Below are 24,028 nucleotides of genomic sequence, written 5' to 3' on the forward strand. Positions count from 1 at the left end.
TTTGATTGGATTCTGTGAAGACTTTCACAAAGTAAATGTTTTGAAAAATAAAGATTGCTATCCCATTTCAAGAATGGAGGCCTTGTATTGATAAAATAGGAAAGCCAGATATATCACAAAGTGTTACCTATTAAAGAGATACTAAGCTATTCCTGTAACTGACAGTACAAAAGAAATTTCTGCTTTTGTTACTCCTGATGGATTATACTACTACAATGTGATGCCGTTTTGGATGAAAAATTCTCAAGCAACTTTTCAGCAAATCATGAACGAATCTCTCAACAATCTATCAAATGTTGAAATTTATGTTGATGATATGATTATCAATGACATCTGAGAAGAAGAATTATGTGTATTACGATATGTTTTTGAGATGATCGAGCCAATTTCACTGTAAATGTGGCGAAAAGCGACTTTTGTAAAGTCAAATTTGTTTTACTCAGGCTACGACTAAGTTATTCCAATTCAAGTCAGTTTTAGTGTGAATTATTCAACTTAGAAAAAAAGTTTGATGAGGTTTTTGGGAATGGTTATTTATTACAAAAAGTTGTGTAAAAATGTTGTTTACATTATTGTACCATAAAAAAACCTACTGAAGAAAATAAAAAGTTCAAGTGATCTGAAACATGTTAATCTGCTTTTGAAAAAGTCAGATCTTTATTGTGCATTTACTCTGTAATGATGGCTCCTAACTTTGATATGTTTTCACATTAGCTGTTGATGCCGGCGATTGTGGTGCTAGTGTTTTGCTATTACAATCAGACGATAGAAGTATTGAGTACTCTGTTATTTTTCTAAAAAAATTAATTGTCACCAAAAGAATTATTCTATTGTGCCAAAAACCAATCATTGGCTTTAATTTTATATTTATAAGATTTCAATGTGTATGTATCTGCATCACAACAACCTATTTAATTTACACTGTTCATTACCCGTTTAGGTTTCTGAACCAAATAAAGGGCAAAAACAGAAGACTGTTAAATTGAAGTTTATCATTACAAGAGTATGATATGAAGATAATCCATGTCAAAGGGGTTGATAACATTTTTGTTAATGTACTTTTTACGTGTACGTGTAACTTTATGATCATAATGTTATTTGGATTGCCTGTGTAATATACTCTCATGATTATTGAAGTTGTATACATTTTGATAATGTAGTATATTTTACGTATCGTTCTCAATGTATATAGATATATAGTATTCTAGTTAAAAAGTGTTTAATTCCAATTTTTAATTCTTTAAGGAAGGAAGTTTGTCGGATTTACAATTATATATATATTTTAATTTTGATATTTGTTTATGTTAAATATAGGCCTCGCGGTCAGGGAGCTCGACTCGACTCTGAGGGTCGCGGGTTCGAATTTCTATCATGCCAACATGTTCGCCCTTTCAGTCATAGAGGCGTTATAAGTTACGTCCAATCCTACTGTTCGTTGGAAAAAAGAGTAGCCCAAGAGTTGGCGATGAGTGGTGATGACTAGTTGCCTTTCCTCTAATCCTACGCTGCTAAATTAGGGACAGCTAACGCAGATATCCCTCGTGTAACTTTGCGCGAAATTCAAATAAACAAACAAAAAGTTAAATATATATTTACAAATGTACATAACTTGTTCTGTTAAATCTGTCATTGCGAAATTTCCGCCTGTTCACTATATTTTAGCAGGTTCTCGAGTGTACGAATCAACGATATACGTGTGTAGTAACAACTAGTGTATCGCGTATAATGTTGCCGAAGCTGAAGTTTCGAGAAACTCTCCTCACACCTATAAAGATAAACAACGGAATGCGTCAAAAGACAGCATATATTATTGGTTTGCTATAGTTAGGGCGTTATAAACCTCAGAAGCTATAGCCATGATTGGCATAACGCTTATTAATACAGAAAGTCAGATATTTGACCAGAAACGTTTATAGATTTCGAACATTGCAAATCAGTTACCTTCAGTAGCTTCACATTGGATATCGGCATTTTTTATCACAATGCTAAATAACTTTATCGATGAAATAATGTGGCATGTGACCAGTAAAGAAGAAAACAGAGCCATCCAGTTTCCCGTTAAGTGAATTGTACCCATATCTACTCAAAATTATTCGCTCATCATGAACTCTCGATAAGATAAAGAAAGTTCCAACCCAAATGGAATATTCAATTTTGTTTTAACTTGTAAAACTTGTATACATAAATTATTTATAATAACTGTTATTGTAAGTTATGTTATTATTCGCATATTAAAATATATTTGTATTAAAAATAAAACTATGTATATCAGTTTTGTTGGTAAGTATCATAAATTGAATACATATCGGCATTTATTTAATTTCTAAATTTAAATCATCATGTTACGTATTATAATTTATCTCTGATAAGTTTCCGATTTAGTGTGTTATGCACGTTACTTATTACGATTTCAAATAAGCGGAAATTTTAATTTAGAAGTTTTTGTTTTGAATTAAGCACAAATCTACACGATAGCCTATCGGTGCTCTGCCCACCACGGGTATTGAAACTCGATTGTTAGCGTTGTAAGTCCGCAGATATACCGCTGTATTACTGGGGGGCAGTTTAGAAGTTAATTAAATGTTAATATGTACCAAATTTATGATATTTACCAAAATGACTAATACACAAAATTTACTTTCTTAACACAAATATGTTTTATCGTGAGAATAATAATAATACAAATAATATTAACGGTTATTAGAAATAATAATTTATATACTAAAGTTTTACAAACTTACAAACTATATAGACTTATATCTGGTTTAGAACTGAATATTTTATCGACGTTTCAGGTCCACGATGCGCAAATTAATTCAGAGTTGATATTGTTACACCTCGCTTAAGTTAACTGGCTTGGCTGGCCTCACACGACGTACGAGGTCTGTTCAAAAAATACGCGGACTGACGTCATAAAACAAAATGTACTTTATTTAGAACAGGGGTTCCCAACCTTTTGGCACTCGCGACCCCTTACCTAAAAGTTTGAAACCCATGTGACCCCCTACTTGGGGCTTACTATCAGCAGCTTAATTTTTCTTTTATTTTCTGTGAAGGAGAGGGAAAGAAACATCTAAGAAAAATATTTAAAAATTCTGTAATTATTTATTAGCAAATTAACTCACATTGGTCCAACCTGAATTCACAAAAAGAACATATATTTCTTAAAATAATACTAACATAGGTTTGAACAGCTATCCAACCCCAGCTAGTGAGATGCCTGATGTTGCATTTCAGCAGCAAGCTCTGAAATTCGTGGCCGAGCGTTTGTTAGAGCCAGTCTCATGTCATCTCCAACATTCAATCTGTTCTTATTCTTTGTTTTTATATTGACAAGAGTGGAAAATCTTGCCTCACACAAGTAGGTAGAAGCAAATGGAACAAGGACACGTAAAGCTATCATGCTGACTTTGGAGTATGACTGATACATAGCGCACCAGAACTGAGTCACGGATTTCACCTCGAAGAGATCACGAGCTGAAGAGTCGTTCCTTAGATCCAGAAATTCATCTTGGATATCATCTGAGATGCTGGATACATCAAGTTCAGTACAAAATGGGTTCCTTACCAGGGCCTCCTGTTCCTGTTTCCTAGCTCAGAAAAGTAACACTCGACTTCCTTTTCTAGAGACTGAAGATGTTCGGTAATCTCATCCTTGAGGAACTGATCCAGTTGGATCTGAGACTCATCCGTCACTCCACAAAGTTTTTCAAACATAGCGATGTTTCCATGATTGGTTTTCCGACGCCAGTTCTGCAGTTTGGAAACAAAGGCCCGAAGACTATCTTGAAAAAAGGAGAACATGTGTTTCCCTTCCTTGAAGCTTCAAATTGAGCTTGTTCAGCTGGTCAAAAATGTCGGCTATGTACGCAACCCTTTTATTCCATGCTTCATCTTCGAAGTGAACTACAAGATCTTTCCTTTCTTGAGTCTCCAGGAATAGCTTTATTTCATCTTTCATTTCAAAAAAACACGATTAATAACGTTTCCTTTCGACAACCAACGTACTGCTGTGTAGAAGAGAAGGACTTCGTGGTCAGCATTCATGTCTTTGCATAGTTCTTTGAATAAGCGAGTGTTGAGTGCTTGAGTCTTCACATAATTTACAATTTTAATTACAGATTCAAGCACTTCCTGCAGAGAGGCAGGGAGAGTCTTACTGGCGAGAGCATATCGGTGAATCATGCAGTGGATGCCCTTTGCTTGAGGTGCTAGCTTCTTCACTCTCGACTGGAATCCTGATTTCGATCCCAGCATAGCCGGTGCCCCATCCATACAAATCCCACACACGTTTTCCCATTGAAGATCTTCGTTTTGAAAAAAAGTTGAAACTTTTTCCATGCCATCATCAGCTTTTGTTGTGGTTTCAAGTGCACTGCAGAATAAGAATTTGTCTTTGATGTCACCTGAATTAATGTATCTCACGAAGACAAACAACTGAGAACATGAACTTACATCTGTTGACTCGTCGAGCTGAAAGGAGAACAAAGGGAAACCCTTGATTTCAGTCAAAAAAACCTGTTCCTTCACATCCATAGACATTTTAGAAATGCGCCTCTGTATAGTATTATTTGACAGGGATACTTGCTGCATCTTCTTTGCACTGGCTTCTCCGAGAATAAGATTTACTGCTTTCATCATGCAGGGTTTAAGAAGTGTTTCTCCAATCGTTTGAGGCTTTTTTGTTTAGCAATTTCGAATGCAATCTCATATGAAGCTTCCACTACGGCTGCACTCTGCTGCTGAAACGACCCACTTCTATCGATTCTTTGGCTTTTAAGACACCGTTCATGCCGTTTGAAGAAATCCAAACCCTTCTTTGCGTGTTTTGGATGTTTCGTCTCGAGATGACGCTTGAGTTTTGATGGTTTCATTGACTCTGCACTCAGGACAGCATGGCACAAAACACACTGTGGTTTCTCGATGCCGTCGTTGGCGAGCACAGTGGTGAAGCCAATGTTGAGGTAGCATTTTGAGTATCTGCGCCGTTTAGCCATGGACACAACTCACCTCTACTGCTTACTTATCTCCTTGTTAAAATAAAATAAAAATGTTGAATAATGAACGCTTTGGCAACTGTAGATCTTACACTGACTACTTGTGGGGGGTGCAGGTAGAGTAATGATGGGGCAAGTATTGGGAGGGAAGGGAGCGTGGCCAGTCGCACGATTCGTCATCCACCAATCAGCAACGGACATGTGACTCACGTGTCGACAGCAAGCACACACACACTTAATCACAGCTAAACAGACACACAAGCATACGTACATGCGCGTGCACTCACATACTCTCTACTCACTAGTACACACATACATACAGTTGCAGACACATACACATTCACTCACAGGCACGCATACATACACCCATAATATCACCTAATGACATTGAACTAACGTAGCACACGTTTTGCTTTGCACCGAAATAAAAAAAAATGTAAGAACATGAAAATGTAATTGATGAAATAAAATTAATGTTATCCCAAGCTACTTCTAACAAGGCTACGCGACTCCCCTGCCAAGGCTTTGCGACCCCCCTTCCAAGGCTTCACGACGCCCCAGGGGGTCGCGACCCACCGGTTGGGAACCCCTGATTTAGAAGTTACAGGTCTGGGACCTCTTCAAAGTACTCTCCTCCCCAACGCACACACTTATCCCAACGGTGTTTCCACTTGTTGAAACAGTCCTGGTACGCTTCTTTTCTAATGTCCTCCAGCTCCTTCGTCGCATTTGCCTTAATTTGGGGAATCGTCTCAAATCTTCTTCCTTTCAAGGGTCTTTTGAGTTTGGGGAACAAGAAAAAAATCGTAAGGAGCAAGGTCAGGTGAGTAGGGGGGTGGAGAAGAACAGTGATCGAGTGTTTGGCCAAAAACTCACGAGTTCTGAGGGCTGAATTTCGTAGCAACGCGGTGCATCTTCAATTTTTCGGTCAAAATCTCGTAACAAGATCCAACTGATATCCCACACTCTTCAGCAAGCTCCCTGACAGTCAGACGTCGATTTGCCCGCACCAGGGTGTTGATTTTGTCGACGTGTGGGTCGTTAGTTGACGTGGAAGGACGTCCAGGACGCTCATCATCTTCAATGGACTGTCGACCATCCTTAAAACGTTCATGCCACTTGAAACATGCCGTACGCTTCATAGCAACATCACCGTAAGCCGTGTTAAGCATAGCAAAAGTTTCAGTCGCAGATTTTCCAAGTTTAACACAAAATTTCACAGCAAGTCGTTGCTCCTTCAGGTCATTCATTCTGAAATCCGCCAAACGAAAAAAATTGCACTTCACTTAAAACCGCGTAGCTAATACACAAATGAAGATATCTGCAATCGGGAAATGGCGTGAATTCGCTAAAATTGAATGGTTTGTAATGTTCGAAATCTGTAAACTTTACTAGTGAAATTCTGTAGCTTTCCGATTAATAAGCATTAATCACAATAGCTTCCGACGCCTATCGTATACTGATTGTAGCAACCAAACAATACTCTATTACTGACTATTGACTAGGTTTTATATCAGTTAAGAGAGATTCTCGAATGTTCTAAAGTATTCGAATACGTAAAACATATTTTGTTAGTTATTATTCTCGAAATTTTTTTACATATCCAACAATATACATCACATGCATGAAACTGAAACAAACGCAGATATAAATGTATAACAGTAAATCCTTTACAATCATTTAACTCAGTTTCAAGCCATTCGAAATTACAGTACGTAACACACAGTAAATCCAGTACGGTGAATCCGAAAATGATATCCATTTTTCTCCATCACTCACAGATTTTTCACAAAACATCATATGGTCTTTTACATAAGTGAATCATTTTCATTGAGACTGAGTAACATTCTGTTATGCTTAAAATGTTAACAATCATTGGCTATAGATTTTATAAGATCCAATCGTGACGTGAGTCTTATCGATCATTCTAGAACCCACGAGAAACACATCGCTAGAATAAAAATGGTTAACAGGCTGCATGACGTGTCTTTTGTGCATACTATTTATTTGTGCGTGCACTTTGCATTTTTTTTCAACATTATTTATTTATTGGTATAGCAAAAAGAAGTTTTGTAAATGACCAAAATATATTCTGTTATGTGTGTAGTAAACATGTAAAGAAACATAGAGAAAATATCACAGAATTCGTTAAAAAAGAGTTTTACGCGTATTTTAGAATAAAACAAATCATGAGCGCTGCCCAAAGTTTGCACCACTTGTGTGGAAGAATTGAGACAATACACTAAAAGTAAGAAAGAGTCTTTGCCTTTTGCAAGTACAATTGTCTTGCGTGAGCCTATAAATGATGGAGATGACTACTATTTTTGAACATGTAATGTGCAAGGTTACAATACTCAAAATAAAAAGGAACTTTCTTATCCGAATCTTCAAACTCTATAAGACCTATTGCTCGTGAATCTCATGTACCTACACCTAACTCCACTGGAGACACTTGATAAAGTTTCATCTGATTCTGAATCTGATGTCAAAAGAAACGATGACAGAGATTATCTTCAACCTGAAACGTTTGGTTTTATTTATTTTGAATTTCACACAAAGCTATTCACGATATCTTACTGAGAGGAGAGCAATTCATCTACTTCCTCAGATGATTTTAGTTAAAGAACTCCTTGGACAGAAAAAGACTCCATTTTTATCTTCTACAGTTGGTATTTTAATAACCACATTTTATTAGCTTTCTAACCCATTAGAATCTCAAACAATAACCGATTTTGTCAGCCTAGTTTTAATTCTGAAGAACTTCGAATTTAATAACGAGCACTACATTCATGTTAACGGTAATGAAGTGGATATCAAAATGGCTCCCCAATTATGCCATCATTTTTAAGGGTCATATTGAAAATCAGCTTTGACAACTCAGTACTGTAAAACTTCATATATGGAAAAGTTACATAGACGACATATTTTTTTATTTGGATAGCGAGTTTTAAACCACTTAAAGAATTTATCACACATAATAATCAAGTTTACCTGCGATTACTCGCCTACGCAGATTAATGTTCTTGACGTCACAGTTTTTTCTAAAAAAACAGAATCTTACACACAGACTTGTAGAGAAAACTTACAGACAGACAAAAATGCCTTCACTATAAAAGCTGTCACCCCTCTTACACTAAACGAAACATAACCTACAGATTTTCTGTTAGAATAAAAAAAATATGCTCAGTTGAAACAGACTACAGAAAACACACCAGGGGTCTGAAACAAACCATGTTACAAAGGGGATATAAAGATACTGACATCGACATACAAATTGAAAAGACTAATAACACAGCGGAAAACATCATAAATCAGATCAATACTAAAGTTTCAAATATAATTCCTCTTATAATTACCTATCATTTTAAACTTAGAAAAGTTTCACGAATCCTGACAAAAAACATTTTCATCTCTCACAAATACTTCCTGAAGTTTCCGTTGTCTCCTTCCGAGAAAAGCAGACTTATAAAGATATTTTTATTCACACAAAAGTAGTTGTTGTCCATGCAATAAAGCCCGTTGTCAAACCTGTAAGCTCATAAAAATCACTGACTCATTTTCTGACAAGCACAATCAAACTTTAAAATATATAAAGAATTCACTTGTGGAACAAAAAATACCATTTATCTTATACAGTGTAAAAATATAATAATCAATACGTAGGACATACACAAATAACTCTTAGAGAATGTTTCAATGACCATAACTATTCTATCAACACCGAAAAAGATCTCCCTGTTGCTCATCGCTTTAACCAACCTGGTCATTCTATTGCCGATGTTACTCTCACTGGTATTGAAACAGGATCCAAAACTAAAGCAGACAGAGAAACAAAAGAAGCATATTGGATTGCCAAGCTAAATACTGTTCAACCTTTCGAAATTAATCTAGATTCTAAAATCAGTGATCTTCATTCATTGGTTTCATTTCTGTCAGAAAAAGAAAAATAACTTTATTCTTTGCTTTTTTTCATGAAATATGAAAGCTGAATTTCCCAAAACTTACTATATATTTAAAATAATTTTTAAATTGATTAGTATAGCATCTTTCTCAATCAGTCTGCAGGTGTCACCTTTATTTTACTTAAACAGTTAAGTGTAGTTTTAAATATACACATGTTTAGCCATTTCTAAAGTAAAATATCCTTAACATCTTTTCAAATACACTCTTGCCATCTGCTATATTGTACCGGAAATGAAACGATTACAAAATAAACACTTCCTGGAAAATTGGATGAACTTCATGATCTCACTAAAGACCCTCTACATATATCACTAGTTCGATTATGCCATCACTCCCAGTTTGCCTCTGAAGAAGAAAGGTTCATCTTTAAAAAGTGCCGAGTTATAGCGCTTGTATTTCATTTCTTAGCTGTGGTGGTGTTTGGGTTTGCTCTCTTTCTCAAGTTGGTCTAAGGCCAAAACCTCTGTTTGGATATAGAAATGTATCTTAATTAGGCATCTGTAAAACTGGTAAAAATACTATATTTCTGGCAAATAAGTTTTGGAATATTTCTCTTCAGGATAAAAATCTCAGCTTGTGAATGGATTTTACCAGAGGTATAAATCTCACTACAACTATCATCTCTTTAGATGTTGAAGCCACAACCAAGGTGCTATCAAATGTTTTTTGCTTCTTATAATAATGTTACAAACTGAACACAATGCAATCTATAAGAAATAAGCTTTACGCAATTCAATTACTCACTTCAATTTCCATTTGGGCAATACAGATCCGGCTCGGTATTGACAGGTGGTTAGAGCGCTCGACTCGTAATCTGAGGGTCGCGGATTCGAATCCCCGTCACACTGAACATGCTCCCCCTTTCAGCCGTGGGGGCGTTATAATTTTACAGTCAATCCCTCTATTCGTTTATAAAAGAGTAGCCCATGAATTGGTGGTCGGCGGCGATAACTAGTTGCCTTCCCTCTAGTCTTACACTGCAAAATTAGGGAAGGCTAGTGCAGATAACCCTTGTGTATCTTTGGGTGAAATTCAAAAACAAACAAGCAATATGTACCAAATATATTTTCAAAACTGTCACCTATAAAAATATAAATACTGCTAATATTTAATGCAAAGCTGCAAACACAAAAAAGTGTAAACAAACATAAAACATGAAAACTTCATTAAAGAAGCCATCTTCTTTGAATTTCGCATTGAATTTAAATAAATAATCTCACAAATAACCACAATATTATAAATAATCTAATTTTACCAGCTTCAAAGTATTCACATGTCACATTGAAAAACTGTTTCATCATGTTTTATTTCACATGTGAAGTAAGCATTATAAATATATTCTACCTTTTAAAATTCAGTCCAATCAGAGCCAGTTTACTTCTGTGTTCAAGAAGTATGTCAAAAGCAAATTATTGTTACACATTTGCTGAAACGCAATTTTAAGTGCGCTAATTAATGCAGACCTTAACAAATATACCACATATACTTAAGGACACTGAACCCCATCTGCAGTAGTAGATTATACATAACATCCGATGGGAGCTGTACTTCACATTAGAACACTAATAATTTAGGTAAACACCACATCGAATTAAATGTTGCTCTGCTGCTTGATGCACCATCATTATTTATGCTCATTGCAATCGGTCACATCTTGATTCATAAGCTTCACAAACACGCTATGTATAATTCATTTAGCCTAACCATTGGACTAAAGACGACACGATAAGGTGTACATATTCATCCTACTTAAAAATTGCTACAATTGTGCAATCAGCTGTTGAAGTGTACTCCTTAATCCATAAGGATTTATTCAGATGCTGAATTGCGCTTCCTCATCTCAGCTAACTTATCAGTATTAGAGCGCAATAAACTATCAGCCAATGTATAAGTTTGATCTACTTCCTAAAATGATTAATAGCAGCAGTTATTCGTTCTCAAGAAATTATAATCAATATCAAAGATTACCTGCAACGGATAACCTACAATTCTGTTGGGGTATTCTCTAGCTTGACCAATTTTCCTTTGAACAGTAAACACAGTATTTTCTGCTTTAGAGGTCTTGGAATGACTATATGTTTGATATATTGGATGACATGCTTACGTGCTTATTATTAGTAATACAGCACATAATTTTGCACCTTCAACTATTTGTAAAGGTGGCAAGGATTTCATTCACCCATGAGAAATTTTGAATCAGAAACGTTGCTTTATAACAAACAGTATCACAGCTACTTCTATATTCTTCAATTTTTTTCTGAAGGTCCTTATTTGTGGTATAGGAAGTATATGCATTAACGTAGTTATTATTTCCTATATGACTCATCATCATTATAGTAGTAATGGCCTTTGCAGCTGCAAAATGTTTAAGGTTCGATAATTGGATTAGTTATCATTATATAGCGAGACAATCCATCTGGATTGTCGTACTGCTTCCCGAATATTTATTTCTGCAACCATGTAATTCAAACTCTGATCACTCCTAAGATGTAATTGTAGGTAGTGTTTGAAAAACTCCAACTGTAAGTAGCAGTTACTTTGTTGTGTAGTATTAGTATTTAGGGTTAAATAATGAACAACTTTTAATTTGCAATTGCATACTCCACACAACTGTGACAACATCACTATGTTACTATTATAACTGACACTTCTATCTATATATGTATATATGAAAGGATTAGCCGACCTATGATAAGCCAATACTAATGCATTAACTAAAGTGCAATTTATTAGTTATTGAAATACTTGTTCACAGCCCCAGTCCATTAAAATGCATAACAGCTTTAGCGGAAAAACACAGTGTTGTAGATATCGGGTAGAAGCTTGGTATAAAACATTAATAGTATTATGTTAAGTATAGGAATTTGGGGACTTTGTTTCCAATCAAGACTGGACAATTTTTCACTGATTAAATATTTGTTGAGTCCTCCAACTGTGCCTACAATGTGACCAATTATTATACTTAATACATGTAAACACGTATTCTCCCATATTCATATCTGCCTTTCTTATCCATAAAACACCATACCCAGGTGTTCAACAACAGATTGAAGCATGCAGTTAATCACCATTATATCAACTACAATATGAGACAGCTATCATATATGCTGTTTACTAGTGATTGGCAAACCATACATGTTGAATGCCACAACATGATATTTACACAGTCCGTTTTGAGTTATCAAGACCGTTTTAGGTCTGCTCACATTATCCACTTCCGCATAGACTGTTCCCAGGTTTGGTTGTAGAACTATCGGGTCCCTGCTTTCCAACATATCTATTCATTTGTCTAGAGATGGCAAAAAGAAATGCATTAACCTACATTTTCCTATTCATCTACTTAAAGTCAACACAGGATCTTGCCATTCCTACTTACTTCTCAATTAATACTGGAAGCAAAATAAACATCGTATTACTGTATTATGCAGTATATCAACATTTATTCTATTTTAGTACTAGAAACATCATGCTACTCCAAGTAACACAACATAATGGTTGTTTTATTAGATGCATTTTACCTGTACTTATGAAATGATGAGTCAGATTTACCATACCCCTACAGTCATCTGGTCTGACAAATACGTCATCAATCTCTGATATTAACTCACCGAGTTACTCTCGCTGGTGTATTTTGAATTTGTCTGTATAATCTTCAACCAATGGATTTTAGTGCCGTAGAAATTATGCATGTGTGTGTATTCTTTTATACATGGTTTATATGAAGTAACACTGGGAACACAATTATATTTAGTTACTTCTACTTCACTCACTGTGCCAATACTCTCACTAGTTAGAAGCAGAATCAAATTTGTCTATAATTATAAATCGTAATAAAAAATAAAACTAACCTGTATATAGGTAACTGTTATTGTAAGCTTATGATAGTTCTTGGACAGAAAACAATGTATTTCATGCTTACACGTTATCATCACAGTAGACGGTACCAAATCACCAAAACACATTTATAGAACACTATGAAATACATTTTGTACATTAGAGCCGCTTCTTTGTTTTTACGTATATTCGCGTAGTTTGTTGTTTCTTGGTTCTGATTTCTTATTACCAAACAGTGCATTTGCAGAACTAAGATTATCTTTGTCACAAGCCATGCTGATTTCTGCATCAGGCCCATCCCTAACATGCCATTGTCGAAGCTCAGCTCAGAGAAAATGGCCCTTATTCAACTAATGACAGCATCAGTTACAAGAAAGTATCATGTTTTCACTTTCCTGAAGTGTTTACTGTTTGAAAAGGTAGCTTTGCTGGAAGTGTTTATCAATCTTAAGGACATGCATAGTTCTGACATAGCCAGTTTCCATCAGGACCTCAACCTCACATTCACATATTATCTTTACTGGAACACATCAGACCATAACCAGTCTTGAATGATCCAATGACCATTACACTTCTCAATACAAGCAAATATTGCAACTGCCAAGTTGGAGAACAAGTCCAACTATGGCTTCACAGATTAAAATAGCTGGACAAGGGTAGACATTGCTTATGCTTGACTCCCATAACATGTCTGATACAGGGCTGGAAGAGAACTTGCTGTATATCCTATGTTATGTTGAAACATAGACACTTCATTTTTCAATATCCACACAGTCTTTAATAAAATTTTAAAAAACATTTTGTTCCTTATGTTCAGATATTTTTGAAGATAATCTACAGCAACGTTTCTAGATTCTGTTGAACGCCAACCAGTAATGGGATTTATAAATAAGGTTGGCTACAAATTAGAAGTTCTATATGTTCATCACAATTCGGTCCAGTTTCTAAAGTAAGCCACATTTCAATTTCCATCTCTCCCCTCTGCCATAATTCCCTCATTATCCTGAAAATAGATTTTTACATGCCAACAGAGATTAAACTTTGTATTTAAGAGAGTGCAACAGTGCACAGAGAAAGATATCACATTTAAAATCGATGATAACAAATTCTAGCAACAACATAAAAATATATTTAATTATTTAGTTTGCAGTAAATTTTCAAGTAAAGTGGGCTAAACAGGTACGTTACCAAAACCAAAAACATGAGGTTCAAAGATATGAAATCCAAAGACAAAATAAGCATGACTTGAACTCAAAATAAAAGCAATACTTACTTAATAAGTAAATAAAATAATAATAAGTAAAATAAAAGCAATAAAATACTTCTTTCACGATGGAAAACAATCTATTAAACAAGTAAAACAAATACGTAATTTGGTGGCAAAGAATATCAACAGTTTATGTTCCACTTGCTTTGTTTGCCTGTAATTAAGCACAAAGCTATATAATGGGCTATCTGTGCTCTGCCAACCACGGGTATCGAAACTCACTTTCTAGCACTGTAATACCGAAGACATACAGCTGTACCACTGGGGAACTTTTGACTTGCAACGTTTGCTTTCTGTTATATGGATACTAGGAGACAATAGCATGGTGAGTTATATTTAACATAAACCAAAAGATTTTTACAAAAGAAACAACACTTAGAGCTATGTATTTTACAAGTTCACTTGGACTCCACAGAATGCCATGCTATCAGGTAAGCCTCAGTATAACCAACATATAAAAAACTCGACAAGACCCAATAATGAATTATCCATCAAATATAAAAACAGATAAGACTTGAACTAAATTCACGGTGGTAGTTCTAAAGGCAAGATCAACTCAGCTCAAAACTGGTCACATAAATGAAACTTGAATACTTCAACAATATAAAATTTTGAAAGGGTTTATAAATGAAAATATTTTCACAATCTATGTTACTCACAGAAGAATTTATGATACCTGCATACTGAATGCTGCTAGATTTACATGACAATTTACGTTTTATGCTTTCATTATGATTTAGAAGGTTTAAGTATAGTGCGAGTGTTAAAATATTTTTAGAAATGATAGTTTATCGCATATTTGTTCACAAAACTGTTTTCCAATCTTATGTTGTATAGTTCAGTTGTGACTTGGCGACTATCGTATTATTGCATCATATCATCATTTTAATTAGGTATTGTTACATCAAACTATATATTAGTGTGTGGAACGTTTTAAGCCTCTATTATGTATAAATACGCGTTTAAAATGTAGTTCGAGAGATAGTTAGACTGCATGGTTATCAGATTAGCCATAAAGCGCATATAGTTGCGATTTTTAAAGTGAAATTCTCACATATTGTATTGTAATAACAGAGTATGTAATGTAACGAATTTACTCTTATACATTTATTTTAATATCAGTGTTTGTTTCAGCTTGATGCATGTGAGGGTATATTATTGGATGTATATAGCGCAAGTCCCTCCTATTCTCTAACTTTGTAGAAGATCCTCGAGAGTAATGATCACCAGTATGTGTTTTACGAAAACAACAGCGTATCTTCGAGCATTGATGAACTCGCCTAGCTAGTATGTATAAGCAAGTCATCGAAAGACGCCGAGAGACAGTATTAGAATATTGTTGGTCAGCTGTAATCAGTATAATACAAGACTATGAAGCTATAACTGTCATTAATGCTTATTAATCAGAACACAACAGAATTTGACAAGGAGCGTGTACAGACGTCGAACATTACAAACCGTTCAACTTCAATGAATTAACTTTAGACGTTAGTATTTCTAAAGAACATTAAATATTGTCGTCAGAAAAAAATTCACGTGTGAATACTAGAACTAGCTAGCATTCCCGTTAAGTGAAATGTATCGATGTATCAACATAAAATTAATTTCCTCTTCACGGACCTGGACAACCGATAAAATATTCAGTTCCAGATGAGGTAGAAGACGGATTATTGTTTGTAAGTTTTGAAGATTTTTGTGCATAAATAATTATTTGTAATAACCGTTATTATAAATTGTATTGTTTTTTTGTATATTAAAATATATTTGTGTTGAGAAATAAAACTGTATACATCAACCTTGTTAATAAATATTATAAATTTGATACATATTGACATTCAATTAATTTCTAAATTAAAATCAAAATTTCGGGCTACTTGAAATCTTAATATGTAGTATATATAACACGATAACATAATAAATCGGAAATTCCTCCGAGATAAATTATAATATGTAACAAGAAGAAATAATCTGTGTTGTCAGTTGGATTCTATAGGAACTGAACCGGCATTTCCAAAAGGAGATAATTATTTAAAGTTCTGGATACAATTGTGATAACCAAGAGTGTAAAGAGTATCTGTGTATACGTTGGACCTATTTTAATATATTATTTTAAAACAAGTGGACTGGGTGCTGTTTTTTTATATTCTTAGGATGTACCACCATCAAGTCAGATACACTTAATGTAAATAATCCGGCTTATATATATATATACACATACATAAAAATTCATAGATACATTAGGTACAATTGAAAGTTCAAACTCATAGTTTATCGCAATCAAGCCCAACTCAGACCGATGATGACGACCAAGATACTGACCTAGATTCTACCCCCAAGTTAAGTTTTCCGTTTAGAATACACCGTAGCGACCCAGTGCGTCTAAATTCCGATATGCTCTGGAAAAAGCATCGCCTACGTATCAAAGAACAATACCTATCCCCTCGTTAAACCTTCGTTACAAATTTCCCTGCTATTTAAGGCACGATTAGGGTAGACTATTCGGCGCCCTGACCGTGAAAGTGGGTTTTCTCGGGGCACTCCCGTTTTCCCCCACAGCAAAATTTTTGGGTATGCCTATACCCAGGCCCTGAAAAGAGGTACGTCGTCCTATCCCGAACTTCTCCTGTATCTTTCTACACTCCTCCACTTTATATACCGCCCCTCCCTTTCTCCTCCGACTTCGTTTGTCTCCTACACTACCATATCCAACAGGCTCTAGAAATTACCCAATGATCCAGGTTCCTCATCGAGAGGTCTTGAACCCTCAATCATGCGTGGGGTTGAAGAGAAACAAAAGTTTCTGAGCGCCCCTGGTTTGCCTTAGGGCCCCCCTAAGGTCTTTAAAACCAAAACTACTGTCAAGTCTAAATAAATAAATAAATGCCCAAGTTTATATCGTCCCAGCCTTGACTCCGAGCTAGCCTGACGTATTTTACTCCCAGCCTTGACTCCGAGCTAGTCTGACGTGTTTTTCTCCGGCTGCTAAACCAGAATGACGTTCTCATTGCCCGGTCCTGCTGTGCCGATCCCGCCTACGGTCTCACCGGTAATCGTCGACGGCCTGCCACCCAACCTCTCGCCCCTCCAAATCTCCACGTTCCTGGCGCAAGCCAAGCCTGGCGCCTCCCTTGACCCGTCCAAAACAAGAATTCTTCGCCGCGGGGGAATTCTCCTCCAACCATCGACGCCTGCTGATCTATCTTATTTCTGCGAGCCCTGGAATTCACAGTATAATATTAAATGTGCACCCACCAAGAGCCCTACGAACCTTTTCACCGTTTTCCTGAGTGGAGTTCACCAGTCAATCCTACCAAGTGAAATTAAACAAGCCATTGAGAGCCAAACACAATCTGTGATTCACGCCGTGCACCGAATATTCTCGAAAACCACCAAGCATCCGACCCGCTACATGAAAATTGTTACAACCACCAAACAGTATGCCGACTCCATCCTGCGTAACGGGTGCTATTACCATATTTTCCATTTCAGTGCTGAACGTCCCCATCGACGCTCATATAACCCGAGACTTCCCAAACAACCAGTGCCTGTTTTGCCCCCCATGGTTTCACCTAAACTACGCATACACCCCTCGCAACCCACTGTTAGCCCATTACCCGTACAACCGCCCTCCCACTCAACCCATATCCCCATCAATATGACCCACAACTTCACTCAGACAACTGATGACACCTCCGCCGGCCAAGCATCGATCAAACCACAATATTGTAGCAAATTTACCCAGACTGTGCCCAGTCCAATCAATCTGAAAACAGTGCCTGAGTCTAAACCTCTTCAAGTCACCCTGGAGGATAAATCAACTTCTACTGACAAGATCTCCACCATCTCGAAAGCCAGCCAAGCCCAATTGTCCAGGAAGCATAAATCTTCCCAAACAATAGAGGAATTTCCTAAAAACCCATCTTTGAAAGCTCAAACTCATAGTTTACCGCAATCAAGCCCAACTCAGACCGATGATGACGACCAAGATACTGACCTAGATTCTATCCCCAAGTTAAGTTTTATAAGGTCTCCGTTTGGACTACACCGTAGCGACCCAGTGTGTCTAAATTCCGATATGCTCTGGAAAAAGCATCGCCTACTAATCAAAGAACATTACCTATCCCCTCGTTAAACCTTCGTTACAAATTTCCCTGCTATTTAAGGCACGATTAGGGTAGACTATTCGGCGCCCTGACCGTGAAAGTGGGTTTTCTCGGGGCACTCCCGTTTCCCCCCCCACAGCAAAATTTTTGGGTATGCCTATACCCAGGCCCTGAAAAGAGGTACGTCGTCCTATCCAGAACTTCTCCTGTATCTTTCTACACTCCTCCACTTTATGTACCGCCCCTCCCTTTCTCCTCCGACTTCGTTTGTCTCCTACACTACCATATCCAACAGGCTCTAGAAATTACCCAATGATCCAGGTTCCTCATCGAGAGGTCTTGAACCCTCAATCATGCGTGGGGTTGAAGAGAAACAAAAGTTTCTGAGCGCCCCTGGTTTGCCTTAGGGCCCCCCTAAGGTCTTTAAAACCAAAACTACTGTCAAGTCTAAATAATATAATTCGGTACAATGTAGTTGAATCAGTAACTAGTATAATAGTACGAATAAAGTATTTTTAGTGAAGGAGAACAATTTTCGTATCCACAATTAGTGTTATTATGTTGAAAACGAAAATGAATTTAAGTTTCATTTATCAGCGAGTAAGGTTGACAATTTTAATTTTTTCTTTACTTCTAACCACAAGGCATGTAAATATTTTTAGTTTTGAGTTCTCATATCTCACCTTGAAACGTTTAATTTAAAGTTGTTTCACTTACTAAATAGCTGATGGTGCTCTTATGGAAGTATTTATGAGTTATTTGTAACGTAAATCCAGAATATTGTGCGTTTTAAACGTTTAAGTAGCATATAAACCAAATACAACATTATAATAATAGGAATTTGGTATCAATATGACAATTTTAGTTTTTAAATTGCAAGTAAGTATTAACATCTTTCTGATATTTCAACGTAGTAATTTACGATACGAAATTAAGTGCATACTCAAATGAATATATTAATATTATTTCTATTTTACAGAAATACTGTATTTGGTAATAGATAATATTAATTCAACTCTTACTTGTGGGGCTTTGTGGAGTCAAGCACCTCTACCTCCTGACCTTCCTTTAGAGGGATAGCTTCAGGATCACATTCAACTGGCGTATAATTCAACAGAGCAACATAAACTTGCGTTGTCTGAATAAATACACAAAAACAACGAATGTGATGAAACATTTAATAACGGTTACACTAGCTTTTAGGCAATACCAGCTACTTTCTAAAAAAATGCGTTAAATAATACATTTGTGATAACATACCCGTTTCAAATTTGTAATTAAACGTATAACATCAAATTTATATTCTTGTTAACCAGAAAAAAAACACCTCCGTTGTTAAAAAAAACCTCAGTAAAGAAATTTCTAAATGTTCTTAAACACGAATTCATAGGTAAATGTAATAAAAGAAATTTCAATTGATTAAGTAAACAAGCTAAATATTGTTATATACTTTTAGTGAATGAAGTATTGGTTAGTGACGTGCACACACATGAAATTTAATAATGTGAATATAGAATTAACGCTGAATGATTAGTTGATTTCATGCACACTGAAGTAGGTAAGGCAAAAGAGTTTTATACGAATAAGTCAGATAATTTTCAGTCGTGTTAATTTCAAAAAACAAGGACGTAACGATATCGTACCTTGGAATTATTTTATTATAAGTTACAGAATTACTTGGAATTATTTTATTATAAGTTACAGAATCACTTGGAATTATTTTATTATAAGTTACAGAATTACTTAGAATTATTTTATTATAAGTTACAGAATCGCTGGAAAGAATATTATTCTTTAAAACAGGTACAACGTGCGATCAACTAGTGCGATCATTCTGAAATACGTAAATTTTAACTGCAAAGTTCCAGTATTTAAGGTATTTAATTTAACAAGGTATTTAAACTTGAGGATTGGTAGTGGTTACTTATATTACAAATATGTGACTTGACATATTTATTTATGGATGAACAGAAAAAACGAGCAAAAAAGTAAATACAAATTAAATTAATTGTTATATTGTTGAATGTTGATTTAAATACAATAGCCTTCTTTAAAAATTGTGTACTTGAAAAATATCACAACAATTATCGAAACGTCTTACCTGTTCTAAAGAAATAATCTTTCTTATTGTAAAAGCTATAACTTTTAATAAAATAATACTTAATAAGGTAAATAAACTCAAAAGAAGCTAGAAATAAAAACGTTTTGTATTTATTATAACAATGATATACAAAATAATAGGAATCAAGTATTCAGAATCTAATGATAAAGATTAACTTGACTGTTAAGCTCCATAAATACACTACAGTTTCTTTGAATTTTGTCGTGTATTCACTATAGTTGGTGGTTTAGCCTTATACCAGTGGTTCCCAAACTGGGGGTAATTTAACAATTTATCGGGGGTAATGGAGGGGTGACAGAAAAAAGTTAAAATTCTGAAAATCAAGAAAACATTGAGGTAGCTGGTATTAGGATTAATGTTAACTTAGCCTTAGTATGTAAAGTTGTAAATTAAACCTATTTTAAGTATGTAATAAAGTTAAACCAAATAACAATAAACATCAAAAACTAATATACAGTAGTAGAAAGAAAAAATCTGTATCTAAGTGTGTGGTAACCTAAAAGTATTTTGACAAGTATGCTTCAGAACACAAGTCACTCAGTAACCCTGATGACTCATCGACGTGTCCAGTACGCGTCACTCACTGCCTGAGGTTGCCTCTATTTCACACTGTCAGTTTCTATGTGAGCATCAGCCGAGGTAGACAAAACCTGGTATGTATGTATCCTGTGTAGTATAGTTAGTATTTACCTACTATTACATCATTCCTATGCTGAATAAGCTCTTTTAATGCTATCTAGAATGCCATGAAAAAATAAATAATAAGTTCACATTGTTCACACTTTTTTATGCAGTTTTTATTTTTATTTTTCTGCAGATTAAACAATAAAATGTCTAAAAAGCGCACCTACTCTGACGCCTTTCTTCGCTATGGCTTTGTGAATTTACCTTCTGGTGGAGAGGATCGGCCACAATGTGTAGTATGTCACAAAGTGTTGACAAATGAAAGCCTCAAGCCATCAAAACTCTCAGCTCACCTCCAGAAGTGCCATCCAAATCTTCAAAATGAGGATCAGGCTCATTTTCAGCGCCGGGCTGTAGCACTGAAGAATATCCAGTTCGGTTCATCTGGAATTCAAGCCCAAAAGCTTCAAGCTGCGGTCGAAGCATTTTACTTTGTTGCATATAAAGTTGCCGAACAACAAAAATGCCACACCATTGCAGAGAATCTGATTAAGCCTTGTGCATACGAGATGGTAAGCAAGGTATGTGGGAAGGATCAAGAGAAGAAACTGAGTGTCATATCTCTATCAAACAACACAATCCGCCGACGAGTCGATGACATGGCATCAGATATTCTGTCCCAAGTTACAACAGAGATCAAGGAAAGCTAATATAACAAATTCTCCTTGCAATTTGATGAATCGTGTGACGTAGCCAGTTGTGCTGTTCTCCTTGGGTTCGTTCGTTACGTCCACCAGGACAAGATCAAAGAAGAGTTCCTATTATGCGAAGATCTGCTGACAACCACGAAGGGAAAAGATATCTTCAATATCATCAACAGTTTCTTTACCACGAATGGATTGGATTGGAACAGCGTTCAACAGGTAGGGAGAGATGTTTATATAAAGTCTAGATTAGTATAAATACAATGAATTACATGACATATAGTCATATAGTTTTATTTATTGTGCAAGTAGCTGTAGTGTAGCTAATATTTTATACATAATTCACAAAAAAGTATCGTGCCTGTCGTACTGAAATACTAAAGTACCAAAATAAATTAAATTAAATTAAAACCATATAATTATAACGCAAAAGATAAGTAAGAATGACTAACTGAAGCAATCTATAATAGTTTTTTCTTTTTTAATCTAGGTCTCCGTCGATGGAGCACCGTCGATGATGGGTCATAATCGTGGATTACAGGGCCTCATACAAGTTGTGAATCCAGAAATTTCTGTAGATCATTGCATCATTCATCGGTACTCTCTTTGATCAAAAAGCCTGCCTGGTAATCTGAAATTAGTGTTTGAAGATGTGTTGAAAATCGTCAATTTCATCAAGTCCAGGGATGTGAATTCGCGCATATTCAGGGAGCTGTGCAAGGAAATGGGAGAGCAGTATCAAGTTCTGCTCTACCACACCGATGTTCGCTGGTTGTCACGAGGCAAGGTTGTACGTCGAGTCATTGAGCTCCGAACGGCTCTTCAGGAATTTCTGAAACAAGAAGAATCTCCTTTTGCTACCAAGTTCACTGATAAGGAGTGGCTTGCTCGACTTTGTTACTTGGCTGACATATTTGCGGAGCTGAACAGTGATAATCTGCAACTCCAGGGCCAAAACACGACTGTCATTGATGCCCATCACACTGTGACTGCATTTCTGGGAAAACTGAGACTCTGGATTCGACGCTTGGAGAAAGGAGTGATCGCTCAGTTTCCCATCCTAGACCAGTTTGTTGAGGAGAATAGTTATGATACTGGATCACTTTTACAGACCATCAACAAAGAGATGAGTGACCATTTGAAGGGGCTTGAAACAAGCATGCAGCACTACTTTCCAGAGAGTGACCTAAAAACAGCCAGTCTTCAGTGGATCATTCATCCATTTTCTGTACCTGATGAGGCCATTCATGATGATGATTTCCCTGCAAAGGGGGAGTGGATCACAATGCGAGCAATTGAAGCCTTGAAAGTCAAATTCCAAAACCAAAATGCAGATTCCTTTTGGATTTCACAACTAGCTGACTCGCCAACTCTGTCCAAGAGAGCCTTGAAGTTGTTGGAATCATTCTCAACAACGTATCTGTGCGAGAAGGGGTTCTCAACCGTGCTGGGAATGAAAACAAAAAAAGAGGACTCGCTTGAATGTTGCAAACGATGCCAGGCTGGCACTTTCAACCACAAAGCCAAGAATTCCTAAACTAGCTTCAAGTATGCAACTCCATCCATCCCACTGATGTTCTTGACATCTTTGGCAATATTCATTAGAAATGCACAATGATCAAATACAATAATTAAAAGTGTAATTCAGTGTAAATAAATTATATAAATAAATTGTAAATAAATAAAGTGCAATATATCTTTAGTTTAATTTAGCCATATATATCAATGTTGAAAACATTTTGTGAAAGGGGTAACATGCTTAATGTGGCATGTTAAATTGGGTAACAAGCTGAAAAAGTTTGGGAACCACTGCGTTATACCTATTAACTTATGATTAAAACTTTTTTCGTAGATACAGTGCTAGATTTTAATCATTTCACACGGTGTTCAATAAATGAAAAAAACAACTTACGTGAAAGCTTGTTTTTTGTTTGTTTTGTTTTAGTTAAGCACATAGCTACACAATTGGGCTGCTACTATTGTAATTTATCTCGGACGAGTTTCCGAGGTCTTTTGTATACTAAGTATAGCAAACCAACAAAAACATTAAACTGTCTCGAAAGTTCAGCTGGCAACAATATTCAAATATATGCTAATCCTTTCCTAAAACATATATTGTTGATCCTTACACTTGAGAATCTTTTACACATTTAGAGAATAGGCGTGACTTTCGAGATACACATTTAACAGCATAAGTTATATGAATTTCTAAACATATTAAACTATGACAAACATCAATATTAAAAGAAATAAACATAAGTAAATTCGTTACAGGGTAATTTGTTCTGTGCCCACCACGGATTCAAAACCCGCTTTCTAGTATTGTGAGTCAACAGACTTACTGCTGTGCCACTAGAGGTATGCATAAAAAACAAATGCCAAATCTGCTCTAATTTGCTTTTGCATTGTAAATA

At 35.8% G+C, this 24,028-nt stretch overlaps 2 protein-coding genes across 2 annotated transcripts in view; one reads left to right on the forward strand and one right to left on the reverse strand.

Annotated features, from left to right (window-relative positions):
- LOC143253093 (protein Obscurin-like) overlaps positions 1–24,028 on the reverse strand; it is a 68,320-nt gene that overhangs the window by 18,245 nt on the left and 26,047 nt on the right. Inside the window, exon 3 of the mRNA XM_076506335.1 lies at positions 19,187–19,302. The gene's annotated coding sequence lies outside the window, so the exon portion shown is untranslated. The remainder of the gene's footprint in view (positions 1–19,186; positions 19,303–24,028) is intronic.
- On the forward strand, positions 20,565–23,313 carry LOC143253094 (protein FAM200C-like). Its single transcript, XM_076506336.1, has 3 exons — positions 20,565–20,939; positions 21,104–21,833; positions 22,105–23,313. Exon 3 carries the CDS (start codon positions 22,339–22,341, stop codon positions 23,149–23,151), a length of 813 nt encoding a protein of 270 aa, XP_076362451.1. The 5' UTR covers positions 20,565–20,939; positions 21,104–21,833; positions 22,105–22,338; the 3' UTR covers positions 23,152–23,313.

Source organism: Tachypleus tridentatus, chromosome 6 (genome assembly GCF_004210375.1).
Source record: "Tachypleus tridentatus isolate NWPU-2018 chromosome 6, ASM421037v1, whole genome shotgun sequence".
In the NCBI taxonomy this organism is placed as follows: domain Eukaryota; kingdom Metazoa; phylum Arthropoda; class Merostomata; order Xiphosura; family Limulidae; genus Tachypleus; species Tachypleus tridentatus.